The 20,811-nt window shown below is 48.8% G+C and overlaps 2 protein-coding genes across 6 annotated transcripts in view; one reads left to right on the plus strand and one right to left on the minus strand.

Moving 5' to 3' along the window:
- Positions 1–60: 60 nt before the first annotated feature.
- On the minus strand, positions 61–11,180 carry SLC33A1 (solute carrier family 33 member 1). Of its 3 annotated transcripts, XR_013922496.1 has the most exons (8): positions 10,344–11,180; positions 6,595–6,785; positions 5,768–5,952; positions 4,725–4,842; positions 3,692–3,907; positions 1,457–2,052; positions 876–981; positions 61–797 (listed from the first exon to the last, which is right to left on the minus strand). XR_013922496.1 is itself a non-coding variant. In XM_080349394.1 (6 exons), exons 1-6 carry the CDS (start codon positions 11,095–11,097, stop codon positions 1,885–1,887), a joined length of 1,632 nt encoding a protein of 543 aa, XP_080205520.1. In that variant the 5' UTR covers positions 11,098–11,180; the 3' UTR covers positions 855–1,884. The 3 variants fall into 3 exon arrangements, 1 of the variants encoding a protein (XP_080205520.1); XR_013922497.1 differs by having other exon boundaries at positions 876–2,052; XM_080349394.1 differs by lacking the exon at positions 61–797 and having other exon boundaries at positions 855–2,052.
- Positions 11,181–12,359: 1,179 nt separating this feature from the next.
- The window catches only part of GMPS (guanine monophosphate synthase), a 32,226-nt gene continuing 23,774 nt past the window's right edge, over positions 12,360–20,811 (plus strand). For all 3 annotated transcript variants that reach the window (XR_013922516.1, XM_080349731.1, XM_080349733.1), the window contains exons 1-2: positions 12,360–12,497; positions 18,315–18,496. Coding sequence is in view for 2 of the 3 variants with exons in the window: in XM_080349731.1 (XP_080205857.1) it covers positions 12,471–12,497; positions 18,315–18,496 (209 nt within the window). In the remaining variant the exon portion in view is untranslated. The remainder of the gene's footprint in view (positions 12,498–18,314; positions 18,497–20,811) is intronic.

The raw sequence follows: 20,811 nt of genomic DNA on the forward strand, positions 1-20,811 counted from the left end.
TATAAAAAACCCAACCAACCAAAATAATGTTCACATTAAACCAATTCTTAAATTATCGGCTAAGAGGTGGGGACAAGATGTGGTTCAAGTAAGCGGCCCTTGCTCCAGCACAGCCACAGAACTGAGGGGCCTCATACACAGCTAGTGGTGAGGAGGGAAAGGTGCATCCACCTTCAGCTACAGATCTCTGAGATATTCTTACATTCTTTTTGTGCTTATGCAGAGGTGAAACTCGAAGACTTTTAGTCTGGGGACTAAAAACAATGTGCTTTTCTTTAGGCTTGACTGGTTCTGCTGTACTTGAAACAACCAGTGTGAAAGTGCCGTGGCTAGACGGCAGCTCTGCAGCTCAGGGCTCGGGTTTCCACAGCCCTCACGGTGTCACTCGGAGGGGAGAGGGGACACAGAGGAACAGGCGTCAATGCCAGCTGGTCACACTGTCCCCTTCTGGACACCTCCTCGCTCCTCGTGGCACACAGACACTGTGTACACACCTGTAAGTCCCCTCCCCTCACTCAAAAGCTGGTATCAATTGACTTCTTTCCTGAAACACACAGGAACAAAAGATCCACAAAGCCCTGGAGTGTGGGTCACCAAGCTGAGGACGCAGCACTTCAAATATCGACAAGGCAAGAAGCACAGAACGGAAAAGGAAATCACGTACCTTTCAAAGGTATTTTAATAGTTTTCTCTTTTAATATCGATGTACCGTATACATCCAGCAACGTGCAAGTGCCCCTCTCCAGGCGTACAGGCCGCGTGCTGTACATCACTAAGGCACTCGGGGGAAGTCGTTTCTGATAAACGCAATGGGAACGTTTCAACGACACAGCATCAGTGACAAGCTCCTGGAGCAGCTCTACCGCAGCACTGACCTTGATTTACATGGCAGCAAGTCGTACATGGGCTCACTGGGAATTTGGCAAGTTTGTCATCACCGAATCACTTCCAAAGGCACTGGTCATCTTTGCTTATCCCTAGCTGGGAACAGACGCATTTTTTCTACTGATTTTGAAATAGAATATTCAGATTTTAGTGACACAGAGGAACCAACGCTATCGATACATTCCCTCAAACAGCAACCGCTGTCCGCAGGCCCGCACGCCCTCTCCTTCACGTGCCAGTTTACACCTTCGGGGCTCAAGGCTTAGAGTATTGTGCGTTACTCTGAAGTCCTACCTTACAGCAATTTTTCATCAGGAAAGTACTTTGAATGTAAATCAAAATGCTTTGAAACAGCAGAAATAAATTAAACAAATGTAATTTGTTTATAAAAATATTTTCTTATAAATCTTTAAAGCTTATAAAAGCCAGAAAATACATTTAAAAGAATCTCAGAAACATTTCATCCTTTGAGATGCGGTTACAGTTCATACAGTGAGAAGAAACAAAGCCCAGAGACATTTAACGTTTCTCTTCCCACAAGGAGTTCCATAGTACAACACGCTCAACCCACCTGGCAAAATGCCCGTGCCATCCTTCCCCAGGCCGGCTCCCCGCGCCACAGCAGCTCTGCCTGAAAACACAGAGCTGGAGCTCGGCTGCTGCGGCTGCTGCTCACACAGACATGGCACAAGGAGCTTTGCCACAGTTACCATGTGGAAATTCAGACGTCGGTTACACCAGCAACCACGACTCCGAAACCAGAGCTCGGGGATATGTATGCAGTACATAGGTGCTTTTTTTTAACAATTACCTTCTGAACCGACATTTCCATACGGGGAGGGGAAGTGGTATCACATACAAACATACCACATCTCAGCCATCCTGTTTTTCAATGGTGTGGCATTTAAAAATACCTAGATTCCTGCTTATTGATTATGGGATATGTCTTTGTAATAAAACTAAAATGACCTTGCTAGTCCCTCCAGTATTCTAGCTGCGTCAATTGGTCCTCTTGCACTTCCAGGAAGACTGTCCTTCGTCCTGCAGCTTCTTCAGTTTTGGCCCAAGTAGGAACCACCAGCCAAACCCCAGAATGACGCAGACGACGGACTCCACGTAGTAACCGTCCAAGGTAGTAACGCAGGAACCACCGGCTTTTGTGCAGAGCTGAAACACAGGAGCACAAGTTGATGCCTTAAGTATTCCCCGGGAGATAAACACAGACTTTTAGAAACTAGGCATTAAATATCCACTATTTTTTTTTACTTGCTCTTTGTTATGACTATATTTGTTTAATCATCCTTGTTTCTTGCAGAGATAGTAGGAGAGGCTTTCAAGTGCACCATTGGCATGAAAAGCAGCAAAACTGTTATAAAACAGTAAATGGAGCATATTGGCCCAAGGGACTAACTCAAGAACACACGAACTGTCCGGCTGTCTCAGGCTGCCCTGAAACTGCAAGCACTGCTCTTAACCTCATCAAGATTTATCTTCCCCCAGCCATCCAAATGACTTCTTTACAAATAACCTTGCGTCTCACTACACTGGACAGTACAAAATGCTGCATATTGCTCAGAAAAAAAAACATGCCCAGGATGTTTAATTGCAGAACTGGAAGACAGAAACTCCAGCGCTTAAAGGGTACGTGTGTAGCATACGATAAGTTTCTGCTATTGTTCAGCTTTCAACCCTGCGATGATCCCAAGATAAATCAGTCCTTTGAGTGAGGTTCTGCCAGCGTTTTCATCACTCTGAGACATGTCAAGATCAGATTAGGAATGAGGAGGGAGTGGTGGTGGAACGTTACCAACTGGGAAGATGCAAAGAAAGATCAGAGGGGTGAAGTGAAGGAGGAGAGGCTCGAATTCAACAGAGGCCTGGGCACAGGCAGCACAGCAGTGCAGCCCAGCAGCGCAGCCCAGTGAGAGACTGGCAGGAGAAGCGCACACTGTGGAAAACTGCAGCTCCAGTTCAAACAAGGCATGTTTGACTCCTAGAACACTTGGTTCATTTAGAGAACCTGCACATCCCAAAGAGTCCTGGCATTCAAGTGTGACATAAATCTCAGTCATGAGTGCAGGAAAGCAAAACAAACCACAAGCCCAGAAGTCCCCCAAACATTTCCACCCTCCCAAACAGACAGGGTAAAATTTCTCATTTGCTCGTGAGCAGGTGAATTTGAAACCCTGCTTTCCAGGCAGGTTTGCGTCCCGTTGTTTGATCTGCATGCAGCAGCACAGCGAGTTCTTTGTTCTCTTCCACCGGGCTGCCCAGAGCTGGAAGGTGGCCAGTCCCACCGCTCCGTCCCGCGCAGAGCGTGAAGATCAAAGACAGAAAAGTACCATCACGGGAGAGGGTATCGAGGTGTCCAGATGGGAAACCTCCAGAAAGACAGAAGGAACAAAAACCTTCCACAAAACTAAAGGGATTTGGGGGACAGCCAGCCTGCCAAGAATGGAGTGTCTAATGACACAACTCTCAGCTTAGCAAGGTTTGCTCTCGAAAACGTAACGCTAGGCTCCTTGCACCGCAGAGAATGGGGCACCGATCTAGTGCTTCTAACACCAGCTTTTCATTCCACCCAGAAAGAAATGGACAACGACTCTCCAGCTGCAAATCTTTGGTAAGATGTTAGTTATTAAGAGTGGACAGATGAAAACAGATTTAATTTTATCAGACAGGAGAATGAGCTCCATCAGTGGAAATCTTTACACATAAACTACGCCCTATGGTGGTTTCCAAAGGTGAAAAAATACTAACAGAAGCAATTTCATCAGGTAAGAAGGGAACAGCCTCCAAAACTTACTTCTGCAGCCGCCGCAGTCCCGCAGGTCTGCTCCTGCGCCCCTGCGCACTCCTTCACAGTCAGCGGGTCCACAAGCCAGAGTGCCACAGTGGAAGGCCAGTTCCCCCCCAGGTTCGACACCGTGTTTAGGAGCGTCATGTAGGTCCCTCCGATCAGTGGGTCGCTGACTTTGGCGTTGAAAGCCATTATTGCAACATACATGCTATACAGCGTCATCTACAGCAGGTAAGAAAACCCACGGCACAGTAAGGTCTCCCCAGTTACAGATAAGGGCAACATGAAAACTGTTCTGAGAGATGACTTGAAGTTAGCAACACTGACTGAAAAGTAACCCAGCAGCTGAAAACGGCACAAGAGAGCAACGATGCCTGCAGCGCGTCCCTGCTCGCTCCACAGAGCGGCCGCGCTGAAACGGAGCCAGCTGCACGGGCACCGCAATGACTCAGGGTAGCACACTGACAAACCATAAAGCCAGCTCAAATTGCATATAAAAATAACACTTTGATGCTTTAAATCAACTCTTCAGGGACTGTATACATTTTAGTTCTGATCCAAAGCCCAGTTTCTATCAGACGTTTGTTTTCCAGGCCTTCGGATCAGATCTGTTATGACGTTCTTCCAAAAATCAATGAAGTGTTTTTTCTAGGGCCAGGATCACATCACTTTATGGATCTACACAATGAGCAGGATCATCACGGTGGTTATGAGACTCAGCATGCTGAGATTTCTCCTGCTCTATCACGACTTTGAGCTTCTGGGTTTGGGGGAAAATAAAATAAATCTGGGAAACAACCCCAGATCTGGTGAAGTAAAAGTAACTCCACAGAAAATGTCCAGTGGTGCGCAGGGAAGAAGGAGAAATAATATTGGCAAGAGTATCAGAAGTAAATACAGCTGCACGGCACAACAGGTCAGACCCAGCGGAATTCTGCTGTAACTAAGGTCAAAAGCAGATAACGGCATTTACAGTCCTCTGGGTGAGTGATATGAAACACCCCGGCACGTCCCCTTCCCTTCCCACACGCAGTGTTACCTGATGTAAAGCATAACTCAGCAGTACTACAACATAGTAGTAGACAGGAAATCCTCCTTCGTGTTTTACTTTAGGAGTCCACCATACCAGAAAAGCAAATTCCAGACCGAGTAGTAATCTGCAGGAATAAGAAAGATAATTCGTAACTCAAGTAATTATTTCCATGTGTTTCCTTAATACAAAGCAACTATTGAACATTTATACATACAGAATGCATTAAAATAATTTATGTCTAAATAGTTAAAACTATATCTATCTTAGAATTATATATTAAATATTTGGCAAGCACTGAAATGGAAAACTTTTTATACCCAGACAATTCTGTAATTCTGCCTTCCATAGAAACATCATTCACTGCCAGATCTCCTACAGCAGCTTTCCTCCCATCCCTGCACACAGAAATCTATTTTTGTAGAAACAAACACACAAGATATCCAACCAAATTCAGCTGGAGCAAGATCTACCTGTTTTTTGTTTTACAAAAACATACCTAGTTGCTTAAGAACACGTTACAGTAACAGGCACGTTACATGATTCACTGAATAACAGCATTAGGTATTTTGCTGGACTCATTGGTTTTACAACTCCATAAGCAAACTCCTGTATCAAACACAACACAGAAATGAAACGTCTCCTTGTCTGCACCAGCCTGACTCAGCTTCTTTCATTCTCCGTTGCCTTGGCAAAGCAGATGCACCAAGCGACTTCTCAGTGCGTTCTGCCTCTCTGACATCGGGTATTTTACACCTCATCTTACAGATCCAGCCAGAGCGACTCATGAGTAAGGAACTGAACAAGAGCAGGAGACGGCTGCTCCAGCGCTGTTGTAGATGCATCTTCAAAACCCCTCGTGTTCTGCTTTCTTACATGTGATACTACATGAATCATCTTCAAGGCACAAGTCACAGAGATTTCAATGGACTGTGAGAATTCTGACACACTTTCTTGTATGTGGAACTTAGAGAGTTACACAAGAAATCCTACACTTGAGCTGAATACGCAAATTACTACGCTTCTGTAAAATGCAATTGGTTTGGTTTTACCTGAAAGGCATAGCTTTGTAAAATGTGTTCAGTGGCTGGGGGCCTGCAGTGTATCTGCTGATAATCAGAGGCAATATGATCTGCAGGGGAACCACTGGAACTGCCAGCAGAGCCAAGTGCTCTTTCGGGACTCCCTCTTCCACCAGTTTGAGTCCCGTTACAGCATCTGCTGCTGAAAATCCAACCTGCAACGGAAGATACACAAAATAAACCGAGGAAAGCAGAGGTAGTCTGGCTAGAAATTCAGCTTATTCAGTAATGTGGTAGAGTACAAGTCACTTCTGCTTCTGACTTGATTTCCGAGTGAGTTCTGAGACATGTTCTACACTTGCACTCTCTTACTGTCATCAGTGTCAAAACTATGCCAAGAACATGAAATGGAGCAATGACTTTCATGCCTGTGCCCTAATTGCTGTTGGTATCCTTGATAGCCAACCAGAAGCTGTGGAAACCTGGTTTATACAGAGTTGCAGATTCTGGGAATAACATTGAGGTTAAAAGAAACATTTTCTGTCCTTCTCAGACTATAGCAACAGCCCAGCTGTTTAAAAATGTTTAAAAACAAATTACTATAATACTGGATTGCAATCAAACTGCTCTTTAATGCTTGTGTAAACACTGAGAAAAGCTCAAACAAACGTTCTCTGTTGTACAGCCCTGCTTGGCACAATGCTATAAGCAATGCTGTTTCGCATTTCACGTGAAAATTCAGAACTCTGATGACAACCACCAGCAAAACTAAGAAATAAGTTACATCACAGGGCCTCAGCAACCTTCCAGACTCCAATACCATCAGCACCTAACAATTAATAGGTGTATTTACTTACTTTTGCTGTGAGGATCAAGAGGCAGAAAGTAAGAACTGCCGGCATCTTGATTATTGAGAATAGCAGCCTGTATGTGTCAGTGATGCCTTTTGTTTCTTCTTTTGTTGGTGTTAGTTCCTTGTTTTCCTTTTTCAGAAGGGCAACCAGTGTAGTGGTAATGAGAAAGACAGCTCCCCAGAAAAACAGGAAATCTGGTGGGGAAAGAAAAACAAACCAACCACATCATCATCAACACTTTGTTAACAACTCATTGAATATTGAAAATGCAGTTAGTTTGGAAAAATATAAATCTAATATGGATAAAAACATTACTCATTGACCCTCCTAGAAACAACCAAGAAAAGCAAAGCACAAACACACGGCTACATGCAGTAGCTGACACAGCTTTTGCCTCTGTCACCGCGTTTGCTCACGATCCAAGACAGCACAGCCGCAGCAAACCGGGTCACTGCCCTGGTGGTCTGTGTATTATTAACCACAGCGAGTGTGTTGGAGGAGAAAGAGAAATAGAAACGAGAATGTTGAAGGATCACAAATACAATCACCAAAAGCTGATCAAGGAGGAAAAACCACATTTAATAGCTACAGAAAGGGGAAAAAACTTCTGAGGAAGGAGTCATTCACAAGTCTGCAGTTGATTTACTGTGTGTTCATGTAATTATCCTGCGCCTCCATTCTATACTTCCTATAGAATACGATCAGAAGGAAATAAAGATTTTATTTAAGAGTGTGAAGATATCATGATGAAAGCTCTTACACAGTTGGCAAGTAGAGAGTCACCCAGACAGGTCTGGTTTAAGTGGCTGTTATACACTTGCTAACTCTAAAGGGCTCTATTTTAAGCAGATATAATATTTGCTAAATTATGGATTTGAAGGCAGCAACAGTAAAAACACACCAGTGTTTTAAGACAAGTAGTTTTTGTGTCAGCAAGTGGATTAATCTAAAATAATCCTATCCTCTGCCTCTCATAAAGGGACAAAAAAGCACTCGGTCACAGGCAGAGGGTATGACAGATGCAGCCTTTTATCTTCCTGGTCACGAGCAACTCCCGAAGCCTCACGAGGAGCTGAGAGTCAGCAGCGAAGGCTGGGGAAAGGGCAGAGACAGTGCAAAGGTCTGGGCAATAATTAGCTGCTGTTTATACACAGGAACAGAAAAGCACAACAGGCGTGGAAGAAAACATGGAAAGACTGCTTTACTATATCCCAGCATTCTCGGTGTAAAAGAAAGCAGTTTCTTTTCCCTTTTCTAAAGAAAAGGAGTGAAAGATCTCATAACCCAGGGGTGTCAAACTCATTCTCACCAGGGGCCACATCAGCCTCGCAGTTGCCTTCAAAGGGCTGAATGTAATTTTAGGACTGTATAAAAGTAGGAGTAGTTACTATACAGTCCTAAAAATCCTATCATAATTGATGCTGTCAGATTGCTCTCTCATCTATTAAAAAAAAAAATACCCTGAACATATATTTGTAAGTAAAAGATGAGTCATGCTAATCACAGCTAATGTCTACAAGAGACATACAGGAGTGGACTCTAATAATAGCACTAAAGTGTTATAATCACAGTGAAAGAACTACAGTGTGAGGATGGGAATAGAAATAGCTCTGAACATCATCCCATGAACGTTCCTGATCAGGTCAGCCTCTCCGCTGCAACGCAGCAACAGCTGCATTAGCAAAAAATTAAAATCAAAGAAAATGGCAGCCATACAGTCCACTAACAGACTACACGCAAAAGAACTTTAAAGTTGTAGTTTACACAAGGAATTCCTAGCATAAAGCTTCCAGTGCTGCCTGGCCACATCCCTATTTTGTCTCTGCCTCTACAATATTACTAGTAAAACAAGCCACTGTACTGGAGCAAAGCGAGCTTTTGAACTAGACCAGGCTGGACAACAACCAGGGCCGAGGGGTGCGTGCAGGGCCAGCTGTTTTGTCACAGCAACTTTAAGTAATTCTAAAGCCACACATCTTTTCCCAGGGAAAGGGGCGCTCCATGTCTCAGCTACCTGGAAGGGGCTGTTGCTTTTGCTTCTCCACAACTTGAAGTTGACTTGGGATCATGGAGGGCTGACCTGCTCTCTGCCTGGCATTGCACTCTGCCTACAACAACAGCCCTCGGAGAGCCACCCTGGCTCGCCAGGAGCCCCGTTAAAACCAGCACCAGGAGCAGGGAGCAGCTCTCCTGGTTTCCGTGAGCTGCTTCACAGGACGGCCGCTCTGCAGCTGCCTCTGGAGAAACGCGGACAAAGCAAATCATGGCACACAGCCACGGGAACAAGGGAACAGACACTTCTTGCAGCCAGTTTTGCCACCCAAAGTGCACAATCTGCAACTACAGTGTCAGAGGGATTTGCTTTTCTTCCTCCTTTTCTTCCTCCACCAGGTTAGCGCTCCAGGACAAGTCAAACAGGCTGTGGTGGTATTTTTGATAGCTGTTTGTTTTGGTTTCATTTTTCCCCCCCGCAACCCAGCACCTTTGTAATAGTAACAAATCCATTGATACAAACAGTACTGAGAAAAACAAAACAAATCAAGACAACGAAACACCTGGACATCAGAGGTAATTACAGACAAACTAAGCTCTCTTAACTGCACCAGTGACTTGCAAGTTGCATCAGCAGTAGGAGACGTCAGCCTGCTGCAGGAGAGAGAGGGAAGAGACACCAGCGCTGAGGAACTGCACAGCAAGGGAAACAAAGGAAACCAGCAACCCAGAAGAGTCACTGTGAGCACTACTCTATGCTTGGTGACATGTAGAGCAGACGTAGGGTTATCAGTCGTAAGGAAAGAGGAAGATCAGTTAGCAATTGCAATAGTTGCACAGACAAAATAAGTACAGCAGTCTTGGAAACTGATATCCTGATTAATCAATAAGATAGAGTACAGAATGCAAAAACTCGTCTTTAACCAACAATTCACCTCAGTTTTGGCATACCTTTCCTCTTACAGGCAGAGCACTCACTGTAAGAGAGGCAAAAGAAACTAAACCCATGAGAATTTCCTCTTCATTGCTTGCCATGGTCACTCTGACACTGCAGTCACAAGAGGTGCCAGTTTTTCTTGTCCTCTCATAAGCTGAGCTGGCTAAACTCAACCTTGCAAGCAAAATGTGTATTTTAAGCATCTTCTATGTCATACCGCTAACATCTACCACCTGTAAAACCCTTCTGAAAACAAAAACCCAAACAACCCAAAGCCTGCCAAGCAGAAGATATCACTACACTAATCCCTACACTAACCCTATCCCACAGGCCCCATTTAATTCATTAGAGAGAAAATAAAATCCCCCTTAATTTACTAAAATAAGTCCTTCATGGTCAACACTGAACAGTTGTTATTTCTGTGAACAATATCATCTTGGAAGGGTATTTTTTTTAATTTCTCCTTTCCTTCCTCACGGAAAGTGATGCTCTTAAAAGGCCTCCTTAAAAGGAGGCAAAGCGTTTGGTTGGTTTGGGTTTTTTTAAACAATAATCTATCCATGGTCATTAAACCAGGGGAAAAAAAAATAGTCTCCAAAGTGCTTAGCTCAGCCAAGATAATGCCAAGGCAGGTTTCCCACACTCTTAAATCTGGAGCAGGCTGGACGTTCAGTCCATGCAGCAATGGATTCCACCAGCCTCCTGGCGGGCTCTGCCTTCTCATGGGCAAAGGACAAAGCCAACCTGCTCAGTTCACAGCGCCAAACCATGAATGGAACTTTGGTCCAGGCTGAGGGAAGAACCATCCCCATCCCAGCAGTACCTGAAAGGGTCACGATGCCCTGGGGCTGGGGCTGGAACCGCAGGTACTTGTTGCAGAAGGAGGCCGACTCCAGGGCCAGGAAGAGGACATTGCCCAGGAAGTACCCAGCGGTCTGGCCCACAGAGTTGCAGGTGGAGGCGTAACCCACGTTCTCCCTGGACAGCATGGTCAGGGCCCAGCCGTCCACTGCGATGTCCTGCGTCGCCGCCAGGAACTCAAAGAGGAAGAAAGTCACGGTGAGGGCCACCATGTCGGGGCCCCGGCTCTCGCCATCACCCAGCAGCACGTCCACCTGCGTGGACATGTAGATCATGAAGAGCCCCAGCATGTACTGCGTGGGGACCAGCCAGGACTTGCGGCGGCCGAAGCCCCGCAGGTAGACGGCGTCCACCAAAGGGGCCCAGAGCAGCTTGAGGCTGAAGGGCCAGAACACGAAGCTGAAGAAGGCCTGCTCGGTGTAGCTGGCGTTCTTGCTCTGCAGGATGAGGGGCACGCTGCCCGCCAGCCCCAGCGGGATGCCCTGCAGCACGTACAGCACTAGCAGCAGCAGGATGCTGCCCAGCTCGGGCCAGCACCCCCGCGCTCCCCGCACGCCCGCCTCCGGCGGTATCAGCGCCTCGGCCTCCCCGCCCGGCAGCCCGTCCCCGCAGAGCGCCAGGCCGGGAGGCGCCTCGCTCCTCACGTCCAAGTAGTGGTGGTGGCTCGCAGCCCGGCGCTGCCGGCCGCCCTCCTGGGCCACGATGGCGGGCGACATGGCGGCGGTGGTGACGGTGGCGGCCCGGGGGCCCAGACGGGAGCGGCGCCGCCGCTGAGGAGACTCCGCACACCGGCCCCGCCGCCACCGACCGCCTACGCCCCGCCCCTTCCGGGCACGCGGGCGCTAGCGGCAGGCGTGGCTGCACCTCATTGGTGCGCCGCGGAGAGACGTCACAGGGCCGCCCCGCTGGTGAGGTGGCGCCGTGAGCGGCAGCGGGTTCGGATCCCGGGTGCGGCGGAGCCCTGGCCGTGCCGGCCCCCCGCGGCAGAGGGGGAGCTGCCGGGCGTTCCGGAGCCGCCCCAGCGCTGTTTGGGCTCTTGGAAACGCTCCTGGCGCTTTCAAGCTTTCTTCAGCGAACGTACAGCCGCCACGGGCTGGGGAATGGCTGTGCTAAACGAACGGTAAATAGATCAATAATAAAAATTAGTTGCCCTTTTTTCTTCTTTTTGGCTCTCCCGTACTAACAAATAAGAATCAGTAGGAACCAGGGGAAGTAAAAGTTACTTTTCCCCCACTCTTCCTAGTCATTAGCACTGTTACGTGATAACTAGACCGTCAGAAACACTTTGTGTGCCTTTGCTTCTGCTTTTAATGCTTGAATAATTTTTTTTAATGCTTAAAATAACTTTTTTTTTTTTTAATTATTGAAAGACCCATCACAGCCATAACACAATTAAAACATTTACAACTGCCCACTGCTATTGTCCTTAGGATAAAGCTGTTTGAAATCTGAGAGTGGAACTAGATACTAGGTTGCAATTTCATAAGTAACTTGAGTGTTTGTACGCACACCTTTCCCCATTTCCTTCTCTTTTCACCTGGAAAGACCAATTAAAAGTTCAGAGAAGCGTTTCCAAAACGTGTTGGGAACATTGCCAGGAGAGCTTCATGGATGTAATTACCTTCCTCTGCGTCTCTTAAGCAATCCCACCTGAGCAGGGACAGATGCGCTCCGCACCACCCAACACCGACAGAGCGGAAAACGCTTATGGAGTTCTAAAGCGTCCGTTTGTGCCTTCATTTGAAGCAGGCGGGCCCGGGGTGCGGTGCCGCAGCCCGGTTGTGCCGCAGCCCGGTTGTGCCGAGGGGACGCGCAGAGCGGCGGCGCGGGGCTGCCGGCCTGCCCCCGGTGCGCACACAGCCCGCAAAGCCCGCGCTGCGGCCGCAGAGCCCGCCGGGCCCGGCCCCGCGCTCCGCCCCTTCCGCCGGAGCGGGGCCGGGCCGGGCCGGCTCCTCCTCCCCGCGGCGGAGGCGCAGCCGGGCGGCATTAGCTCATCGCGGCGGCCGCTGTGCACGGCCCTTTCTTCCCCCTCCCCGCCTCGGGGCCGCTTCCCGCCGGTCGGAGCGGGCGCCGCGGCCCGGCAGCCCCCATGGCCCTGTGCAACGGAGACACCAAGGTCAGTGCTCGCGCTTCCCCGCCCGCCCGGGCCTGCCGGGCGCTTTGTGCCGCCGCTGCCGGGCCCGGCCCGGCCTGGCCGCCTCGGCCGGCGGGCACATGGCGCGGCGGGGCCCGGCCTTTCCCCGCGGCCGCCTCCCGGGGCTGCGGGCGGCCCTGCGGCGCGGAGCGGGCCGGCACGGGCACGGGGCCGGGCGGCTGCGGGGGCCGGTGCCCGCCTGTCCCGGTGCCCACGGCCCCTGCCCCTCGCCGCTCTGCCCGCGCTCAGCAGCGGCAGCGCTGAGATAATTAATTCATTTAACAATCTGGGTTTTGATATTTCTTTTTCTAAATGTTGGCCCGTGGTGTGGCCGAGCCCGCCCGGGCCGGCTCTGGTCGGTGTTGCCGGGGTGAGACCGGACGGGGGTCCCAGCAGCTGCCCAGGTGCCGTTTTGGGCTTTGCATCCAAATAGGAGCCGTGACTCCTTCAGCCAACTCGAGGGAGAAGTTGGTTCGTTTAATTGCTGCAGGTTTGCTGTGCGGGGGCTGCTCCACTGTCCTCCCGGTGCCCCCCAGGATCCCGCTGCTCCTTCAGTGTCCCCATGTCTGCTTTGCAGCGAAAGTGACAAAGATGATGTGTGGGGGTGTCGCCCTTGCATGCCGGGGGGACAAAATTACTCCTGTGCCTTCATGAAATTGATGTTTTTTCTTGATAATGCAACTTCTGAACCAAAACCCTGCGAGTTGTCTCATGCTGCTTCTGTAACGAGATAAAAACCTTGTCCTAGACTTTTAATGTAGTTTGCAAGAAAACGTGACTGTGAGGGTTTTTTTTTAAATGCTCGGTTGGTCCCTGGTTAAGTTTTCTGACATGCTTTTCCCTGGCCGTAGACACAACCTCTTTTCCTGGCTGGGGCTGCTCTTGGGCTCCTCTTCTTATGGTGGTGGCACCCAGGGCCAGCTGTGCCGTGCGGGGCTGGTCCTCTGTGGCACCCAGCGCCAGCTGTGCCGTGCGGGGCTGGTCCTCTGTGGCACCCGGCGCCAGCTGTGCCGTGCGGGGCTGGTCCTCTGTGGCACCCGGCGCCAGCTGTGCCGTGCGGGGCTGGTCCTCTGTGGCACCCGGCGCCAGCTGTGCCGTGCGGGGCTGGTCCTCTGTGGCACCCGGCGCCAGCTGTGCCCCGCGGGGCTGGTCCTCTGTGGCACCCGGCGCCAGCTGTGCCCCGCGGGGCTGGTCCTCTGTGGCACCCGGCGCCAGCTGTGCCGTGCGGGGCTGGTCCTCTGTGGCACCCGGCGCCAGCTGTGCCGTGCGGGGCTGGTCCTCTGTGGCACCCGGCGCCAGCTGTGCCCCGTGGGGCTGGTCCTCTGTGGCACCCGGCGCCAGCTGTGCCCCGTGGGGCTGGTCCTCTGTGGCACCCGGCGCCAGCTGTGCCGTGTGAGGCTGGTCCTCTCCTCCATGACACAACCTCGCAGGAAACGGGTAACGAGAGCGGCTTCCGTGGGGGGCCGGGCCCCAGCAGCCATTGGAAATCCACGTGCGGCTTATCAGAATTTGTCTGCGATATTAACGGGTTGGGCAGAATCTTGTATCAATCTCAGGGATTGCCAGAGTTTGAAGGAGTTACTTTCCTGTTATACTTGGAAATAAAATATGAGTAAGCATTCTTATACCTGCTTAATTTTAATACCACAGGGAAACAATTAAACTCTTGTAAAACCTGTGCTGGCTTGAAAGTGCCAGATCAAGGCTCCTGGTTTAGGCTTGTCCTAAGTTGTGAGTGTGGGTAAGAGCTCAGGGCTGAGCACTCGGACAGAGGGGCCACTGCTGCGGACTGGGCTCTGCCAGGTGCTTCTGGGTACCCCAGGATCTGGCTGCTCTGTATGTTAATGTGCTTTATGAATGACGTTAATGAAAATCCTGTGAGCGTGTGGGTGTGTGAAATGCTGAAAAATTCCCTGGCTCTGCACAAGTGGGCTGTTAGGAACCTGTAAGCTTAGTTTAAAGCGCTAGGTAGGTATGGAGGGATAAGGCATGTGGTGTCCTTAGCCGGTAATGCAAGACTGGTGGCAGATCTACCACAGCTCATTATAGAACTCATACATTTTTTTTGGTCACAAAAATACCTGAAAGCTTTTTTACTTCCAGCGGTACCAAGCGGTAGAGCTGAAATGCTGGCTTGAGGCCGACCCTGGTTCAGCTCATTTAAATCACAGGTCACCCTGAAAACCACATCATACGTGAAGGGTTCCTACTGTGAATCAGTGGGCAAATGGCGGTCTGGAAATAAAGTGTTTTCATAGCGTAATTGCTTTATTTCATCACTTGTGGAGAACAGTAGGAATCCTTCACGTATGATGTGGTTCGCAGGGTGACTCGTGCTTTAAATTAACTGAACTTGGGCTTTTTCCCCCATTTTTCTCTTGGAGTACACAAGTTCCATTCTGGTTTTAGTCCCGCTCTTGGGACATCACAGTGTTGCCTTTGCTCTGTCCCATCGCCTGAACCGCCTTGGACGGCTGTCAAACCAGCTTTGACAGTTCTCAAAAAGAGCAAGTTCTCCAGATTTTTGTGAAAATGGACAAATCTACTTATACCCCCACTGAGGGGAAAAAGAGCTTTTATTAGAAAGTGGAGGATTGGTGCTGGCTCCACAAACCCCGTCCCTGCAGGGCTGGGCTACCTGGGATCCTCTTCATCTTTCTCCTGGCACACATACGATATACAAACACACGAGCTAAACTGCTGTGCTGGCTGCACGTTAACAGCATCTCTTCCTTTTTCGATTGTATTAAATCAAGTTTCCCTTGTTAAATTCGCATTCAGAATCTCTAGCCTTGGAACTGTGCCTTTATGTAAATAAAGACAGATCCTGTACTGACTTACTGCCTTTCTCCTCCTTTTTTCCCGTGTGGTTTACAGCAGTGTTTCTGTTGGGCTCTCTTCAGAGCTGGACCTGCTTAGAGTTCTGCTTGAGCTTAAAAGCAAAGCACGAACCCTCCTGTGGCACGGTTGGTGTGGTGAGGGTCGCCTGTTACCTCCCGGATGGGGCTTTGCTGGGGTGTACGCAGGGGACGTGCTGTGGGGCTTTGCTGGGGTGTACGCAGGGGACGTGCTGTGAGGACACCGGCAGCAGAAACCAGCAGCGCCCTGTGTAGTACTGGGAGAATATGATTTCAGTCTGTAGTTTAATCCCACGTCTAAGGGAGCAGCGAGTTATTAGGCCACCAATTGAATGTCTGGTTGTTTTCTTTCCTCTGGTGAGGTGCGTGTTGCCTTGCTCGTCTTGCATCTCCCCATAAAGAGATCTGTGTTGCTTGATGGATGTGGTGCTTTCACTGGATTTTAGCCCAGATGCCATTAACATCCTCTGAGGGAAAACCTTCTGAGCTGTGATTAGACACTGGCTTTTGAGATTTTGGGAGGGTATTAATGGACTCCCAGTGAAACTCAGGCAATGAGCAATTACTTGAAGCCTTAAACAGCCATCTCGCAGGGCCACATAAACCATTACCAAGTAATCATAGTGCTGATGCCGGTATCTGTGAGTTCCTCCGGTCGCTGTGCAGGATGATGCTGTGCTGGGCAGGGATGGATCGGTGAAGGGCTTGGCCAGGTGCTGGTGCCAGGGTCGGAGCCTCGGCCCCTTCATCCGTGTGACAAAGAGGTTCGTGTCACTGTCCTGCTTTTGTTGAGAACTAGGCAAGGTGCAGGCTCGTTTGAGATACAGACTTACTTACACTGCCTTAGGCAAGGTTTCTCAAACAATTGCTGTTGTAACTTGGAGCTCTTTTATTCTCATAGAATCACAGAATCATTTAAGTTGGAAAAGACCCTTAGGATAGTTGAGTTACCCCAACCCTGTCACTACCCCATGTCCCTGAGGACTTCATCTCGGCGTCTGTTCAACCCCTCCAGCTGAACTGATGGCAACAATAACTTGTTTTTAGTATTTTTTTGCTGTAAAATGTAAAAGCTGCCCTGACAGACTTGCGCTACTTGCTTATTACTTGGCGTTAGGGTCCGATGTCTGGCAGGCGGGACCCATCCGTGTGCCCGGGGCTCTGGAGGGTTCCACTCGTGTCCTACCTGTGCTCTTGCAGGTGGAACTTCAGCCACTAAGCCAAGAGGGCTGCAGAGTTCTGGCCCTTCATGGTATAAGCTACAGCACACGTGCTTTGGAATAACTTAAGGATTCTAATAAAAAAGCAGTGCTGGAAGGAGTAGTGCTTGCCATAGTTTGAGATCTGTAAAGAGTAAGGACTTGGTCTTTCTCGCAAGAGCTGCTAATTTAGAAACTGCTAGGTGAAAATGCCCAGAATTACTCCTAAACTGATTCTCTCCTTTCCACTGGACGGGAGGACAGTTCCAGTGACCCCTCTCCATCTGACTGGAGTTCGAAGGGCTGTTTGCTGCTGGAGGCCGCTCTCCAACATGTGCGCGTTTTGTTGTGTAACCCAAGACTGAAACATCATTAAGAGCGTGTGTAACTGATTCTAACCTGGATTTAGCGCTATTTTTTCTGCTTGCATCCTTTAATTCAGGTAAAACCTTTTCTAGCTCGTGTAAACTTTGAACGTTTCCAAAGTTTCCTTGACTGGTTTGAAGGTGGTGATCTGAGGTAGAAAGCTCCAAGGCTCCTTTGCTGTGTGTTTGTTGGGGAGGAGCAGTTCTCCTGACGTTCTCCTCCAGGATGACCCATGGTTGACGTGGGGATGATTATCTGACCCCCGTGGAAATCCCGTGGCTGCTTTCCGAGCCTGGGCAGCGGCGGCGGGACCTCCTGCGAGCCCTGGTACCAACATGCACACAACTCTAACCCGCCAGCATTGGAACGGTCCTGAGCTTCAAGACGTGTTTTGAGGCAGTTTGCCGAAGTAAAACCCTTCCTAGTGTTTCCTCCATCAAATCCCATTGGCAAGGAAACAGTGTAAGCTTTAAGTTAAGGGAAAAACCCTCCCAAAGTAAGACATTTGTTTAAGCAGCAGAATTTTTTCTGCATCAATTTGTGTGTGTCTTGCAGTGTGGCTGAGTGCATGTTCTTCCTTGAAGATCCTCCGATAAGGACACTGCCATGGAATAGCTGCCTCTTTTCACAGTTTCTGTCTTAAAAATAAGAAATTTGTCCTCACCTTTTCCAGAAATCTAGTTTGGATTTAGCTGAAGTTGGCCAACCAATTCAAATAGGATGGGGTCAGAGAGAACCATTGCTTTGTTCTGATGTGCAATCTGCTTGAATGCTGTATTCAACAATCAAGGGTTTTTTTGAAAAATCATTTTAGCAGAGACATTTGTTCTGAATTTCCCCTTTTTATTCTGTCCAGGAGGTAATGGTAAGTGCAAGCTTAGTGTATGAGGCAACACGATGGGAAAAACATTTTTCTTCTGCCTTTGCACTGCCCTGTTTTGCATGAGCAAAGGGCACATGCTTTTAATTAGCACAGAGTGTGCTGGGTCTCGTATGGAACTGTAAAATGGAGAAAGCTGGGGTGGCTGTAGTGGTGAACAGGGCATACGACTTCCTATTTATGGAACACTCTGCCTTCGTTAGCTTAGTAGCATTTTTATTCCTCAGTTTGTACCCTGTTTGGTTTTGGGGATGTCACGATTGTGTGGCTGCTTGGGAGGGATGTGTTGTGTTAATGTGCAGCCCCTTCATCTTGCTAATGCATCTGCTGCTCTTTATAAACTTGAGGATTTTTTAATTGAGAAGTTTCTCTGCTAGCCTTTATTTTAATTGTAAATTAACACACGTAGGCAAGCTTTGTAGCTGTTAGTTGTTTAAGAGATGTGCCTTAGAGCCCTGCCCGGTGTCACACTAAGCGCTGTGGGTGGTGTTTGCAGGCGGAGAACGCCGGAGGAGAGCTCAAGGATGGGCAGCACCACTACGAGGGAGCCGTGGTGATCCTGGACGCCGGGGCGCAGTACGGCAAAGTCATCGACCGCCGGGTGCGCGAGCTCTTCGTCCAGTCCGAGATCTTCCCCCTGGAGACGCCGGCCTTCGCCATCCGAGAGCAGGGCTTTCGGTAGGTCCCGTCCGTGTCGCCTCTGCCCGCGGCTTCTGCTGTTCTCTCCTTTCTAACAGCGGCTGCAGGGTTGGCAGCGCTGGAAATTGCCTGTTTTTTTAACGTGCAAAAGCTCTCGTTGTAATGATGGAATATTGCATCTGGAGTATTGTGTCCAGTTCTGTGCCCCTCAGTTCAGGAAGGACGAGGAGCTGCTGGAGAGAGTCCAGCGCAGGGCAACAAAGGTGATGGAGGGAGTGGAGCATCTCCCGTGTGAGGAAAGGCTGAGGGAGCTGGGGCTCTGGAGCTGGACAAGAGGACACTGAGGGGGGACTCATTCATGGGGATCAATACGGAAAGGGGGAGTGTCAGGAGGATGGAGCCAGGCTCTGCTGGTGACAACCAGTGATAGGGCAAGGGGCAATGGGTGCAAACTACAACACAGGAGGTTCCACTTAAATTTGAGAAGCAACTTGTTGGGGGTGAGGGTGTCAGAGCCTGGCCCAGGCTGCCCAGGGGGTTGTGGAGTCTCCTTCTGTGCAGACATTCCAACCCGCCTGGACACCTTCCTGTGTAACCTCATCTGGGTGTTCCTGCTCCATGGGGGGATGGCACTGGATGAGCTTTTCGGGTCCCTTCAACCCCTCACATTCTGGGATCCTGTGATCATTGCATCCTTAGCGAATCCACAGAAACTGCTGAGTTTTGCTGAGGAAACTTGTGCAGCAATATAATTTTTGTGTGTTTGCTTCATAACGCCCTAATGTCAGTTCAATCTTTTCTGTTTGTCAGTATAATTTAGGAGGTTGCATTCTGAACATGTGTCTGCAAAAAATATGAAAATATGTACCTGCAAAAATGTTGATGCCCTTGCTGTTTTACCTGTTAAACCAGGGTAGCTATTAATCAAGAAAACATTAGAACTTGAAAACTAGAAATCATTAGAGACCCTACTTGTCAGTTGGGTACGAATCCAGAAATACACTGCACGTGTGCTCGTTGGTTGTGCCTGGCCGCAGATAAGACAGTGGTGCTTTACTGCAGAGTTGGCTTTTTCCAATCAACTGGCAAACAGTATATTTTAGTAAGTCAAACAGGTACTTGTTGATCTCTGCTGAAAACACCAAGAACAGAAACCCCAGGATCTGTTTGATGTGTCAGTAGCTGTTGTGTGAAGAATTTCTCACTCAGAAATGTTCTGAAAAACACATTTTCTTGCCAGATCTTGTTTATAATTCTCCAACAATCAAGTCTTTAGAAGATGGACATACCCGATTACTGGTTTAAAAAGAATTCCTGCATCTCCTGTGTGTAGGACTTGAGGTGTGGGTCATGGTACTAATGCTGTTTTATCTCAGACCTGTGCTGTTTTGGTGCGGGTTTTGATGGACAGACCTTTTCCTCCTTTCTTTTCACAGTTGAAGGTTATTCAAAGTCTCATGGTTAGACCCGTTGGACTTGCCATTCCAAATAATTGCTCTCTAAAACATGGCAGAACCTTTTCATTCAAAAAGTCACTTCTGGAGGTTAAGGTGGTGGTTTCGGGTTATCGGTTACCCAGGTTGGTCAATAAACTTTGTGTCCACAACATCGGTCGATCATTTGCGTTCAGGAGGACTTGACAAATACTGACGCCAGCCATTGGGCGCCTTGATTCAGTGACCACTGTAAAAATGAGCTTGTGGCTCTACTGCAAGATTTGGATGTATTAATATATTCCACTTGTCATGGGAATAGGCAGGTTTCATGGTGTCGAAGGTGGACTTGAGTGAGCTGAGGAGCTTCGCTTTGCTCTCTGCTGAAGTTCAAGACAGGCAGTGAGACTGAACATTTTCCTGAATTGTATTTAGATGTTGTCTTTAAAGAGCCAACTCCTCGATTTTTCCCGGCGACAGAACAAATGTCTGGTGCCAAGTTTCATCTGAATGTGACATAAGAGTCAGCAGTTTCCACAGAGTCCTCCCGGTCCTGGTCCTGGGCTCCGCTGGTGTTAGTCCGAGTTCTGGCGCCAGTCCCGAGCTGGGGCTCAGTGCCTGCTTTTCACTCTGCAGTCCATTGCAAATAGCCTTTCCAGAGCTAGGGCAGGCTGCTTTGGAAGCGCTTTAAGGTAAACCAGAAAGAGAGACATTCATACCCGCGCAGGAAGGTATGTAAGGAATTACAAGGTGTTGCAATAAAGCTTTCAAAATTAACATACCATGCTAGTTTTAATTTCTCCTGAACAGTTGAGAAGATGCTGATTTCTCTCTCTCCCTCAATTCATAACTGTTTTTTCTTAATACTTGGGCAGATTGGATAACCTTTCTGTGTTCTGTGCGATTTTAATTGGTATGCCA

Source organism: Nesoenas mayeri (genome assembly GCF_963082525.1).
Source record: "Nesoenas mayeri genome assembly, chromosome: 9".
In the NCBI taxonomy this organism is placed as follows: domain Eukaryota; kingdom Metazoa; phylum Chordata; class Aves; order Columbiformes; family Columbidae; genus Nesoenas; species Nesoenas mayeri.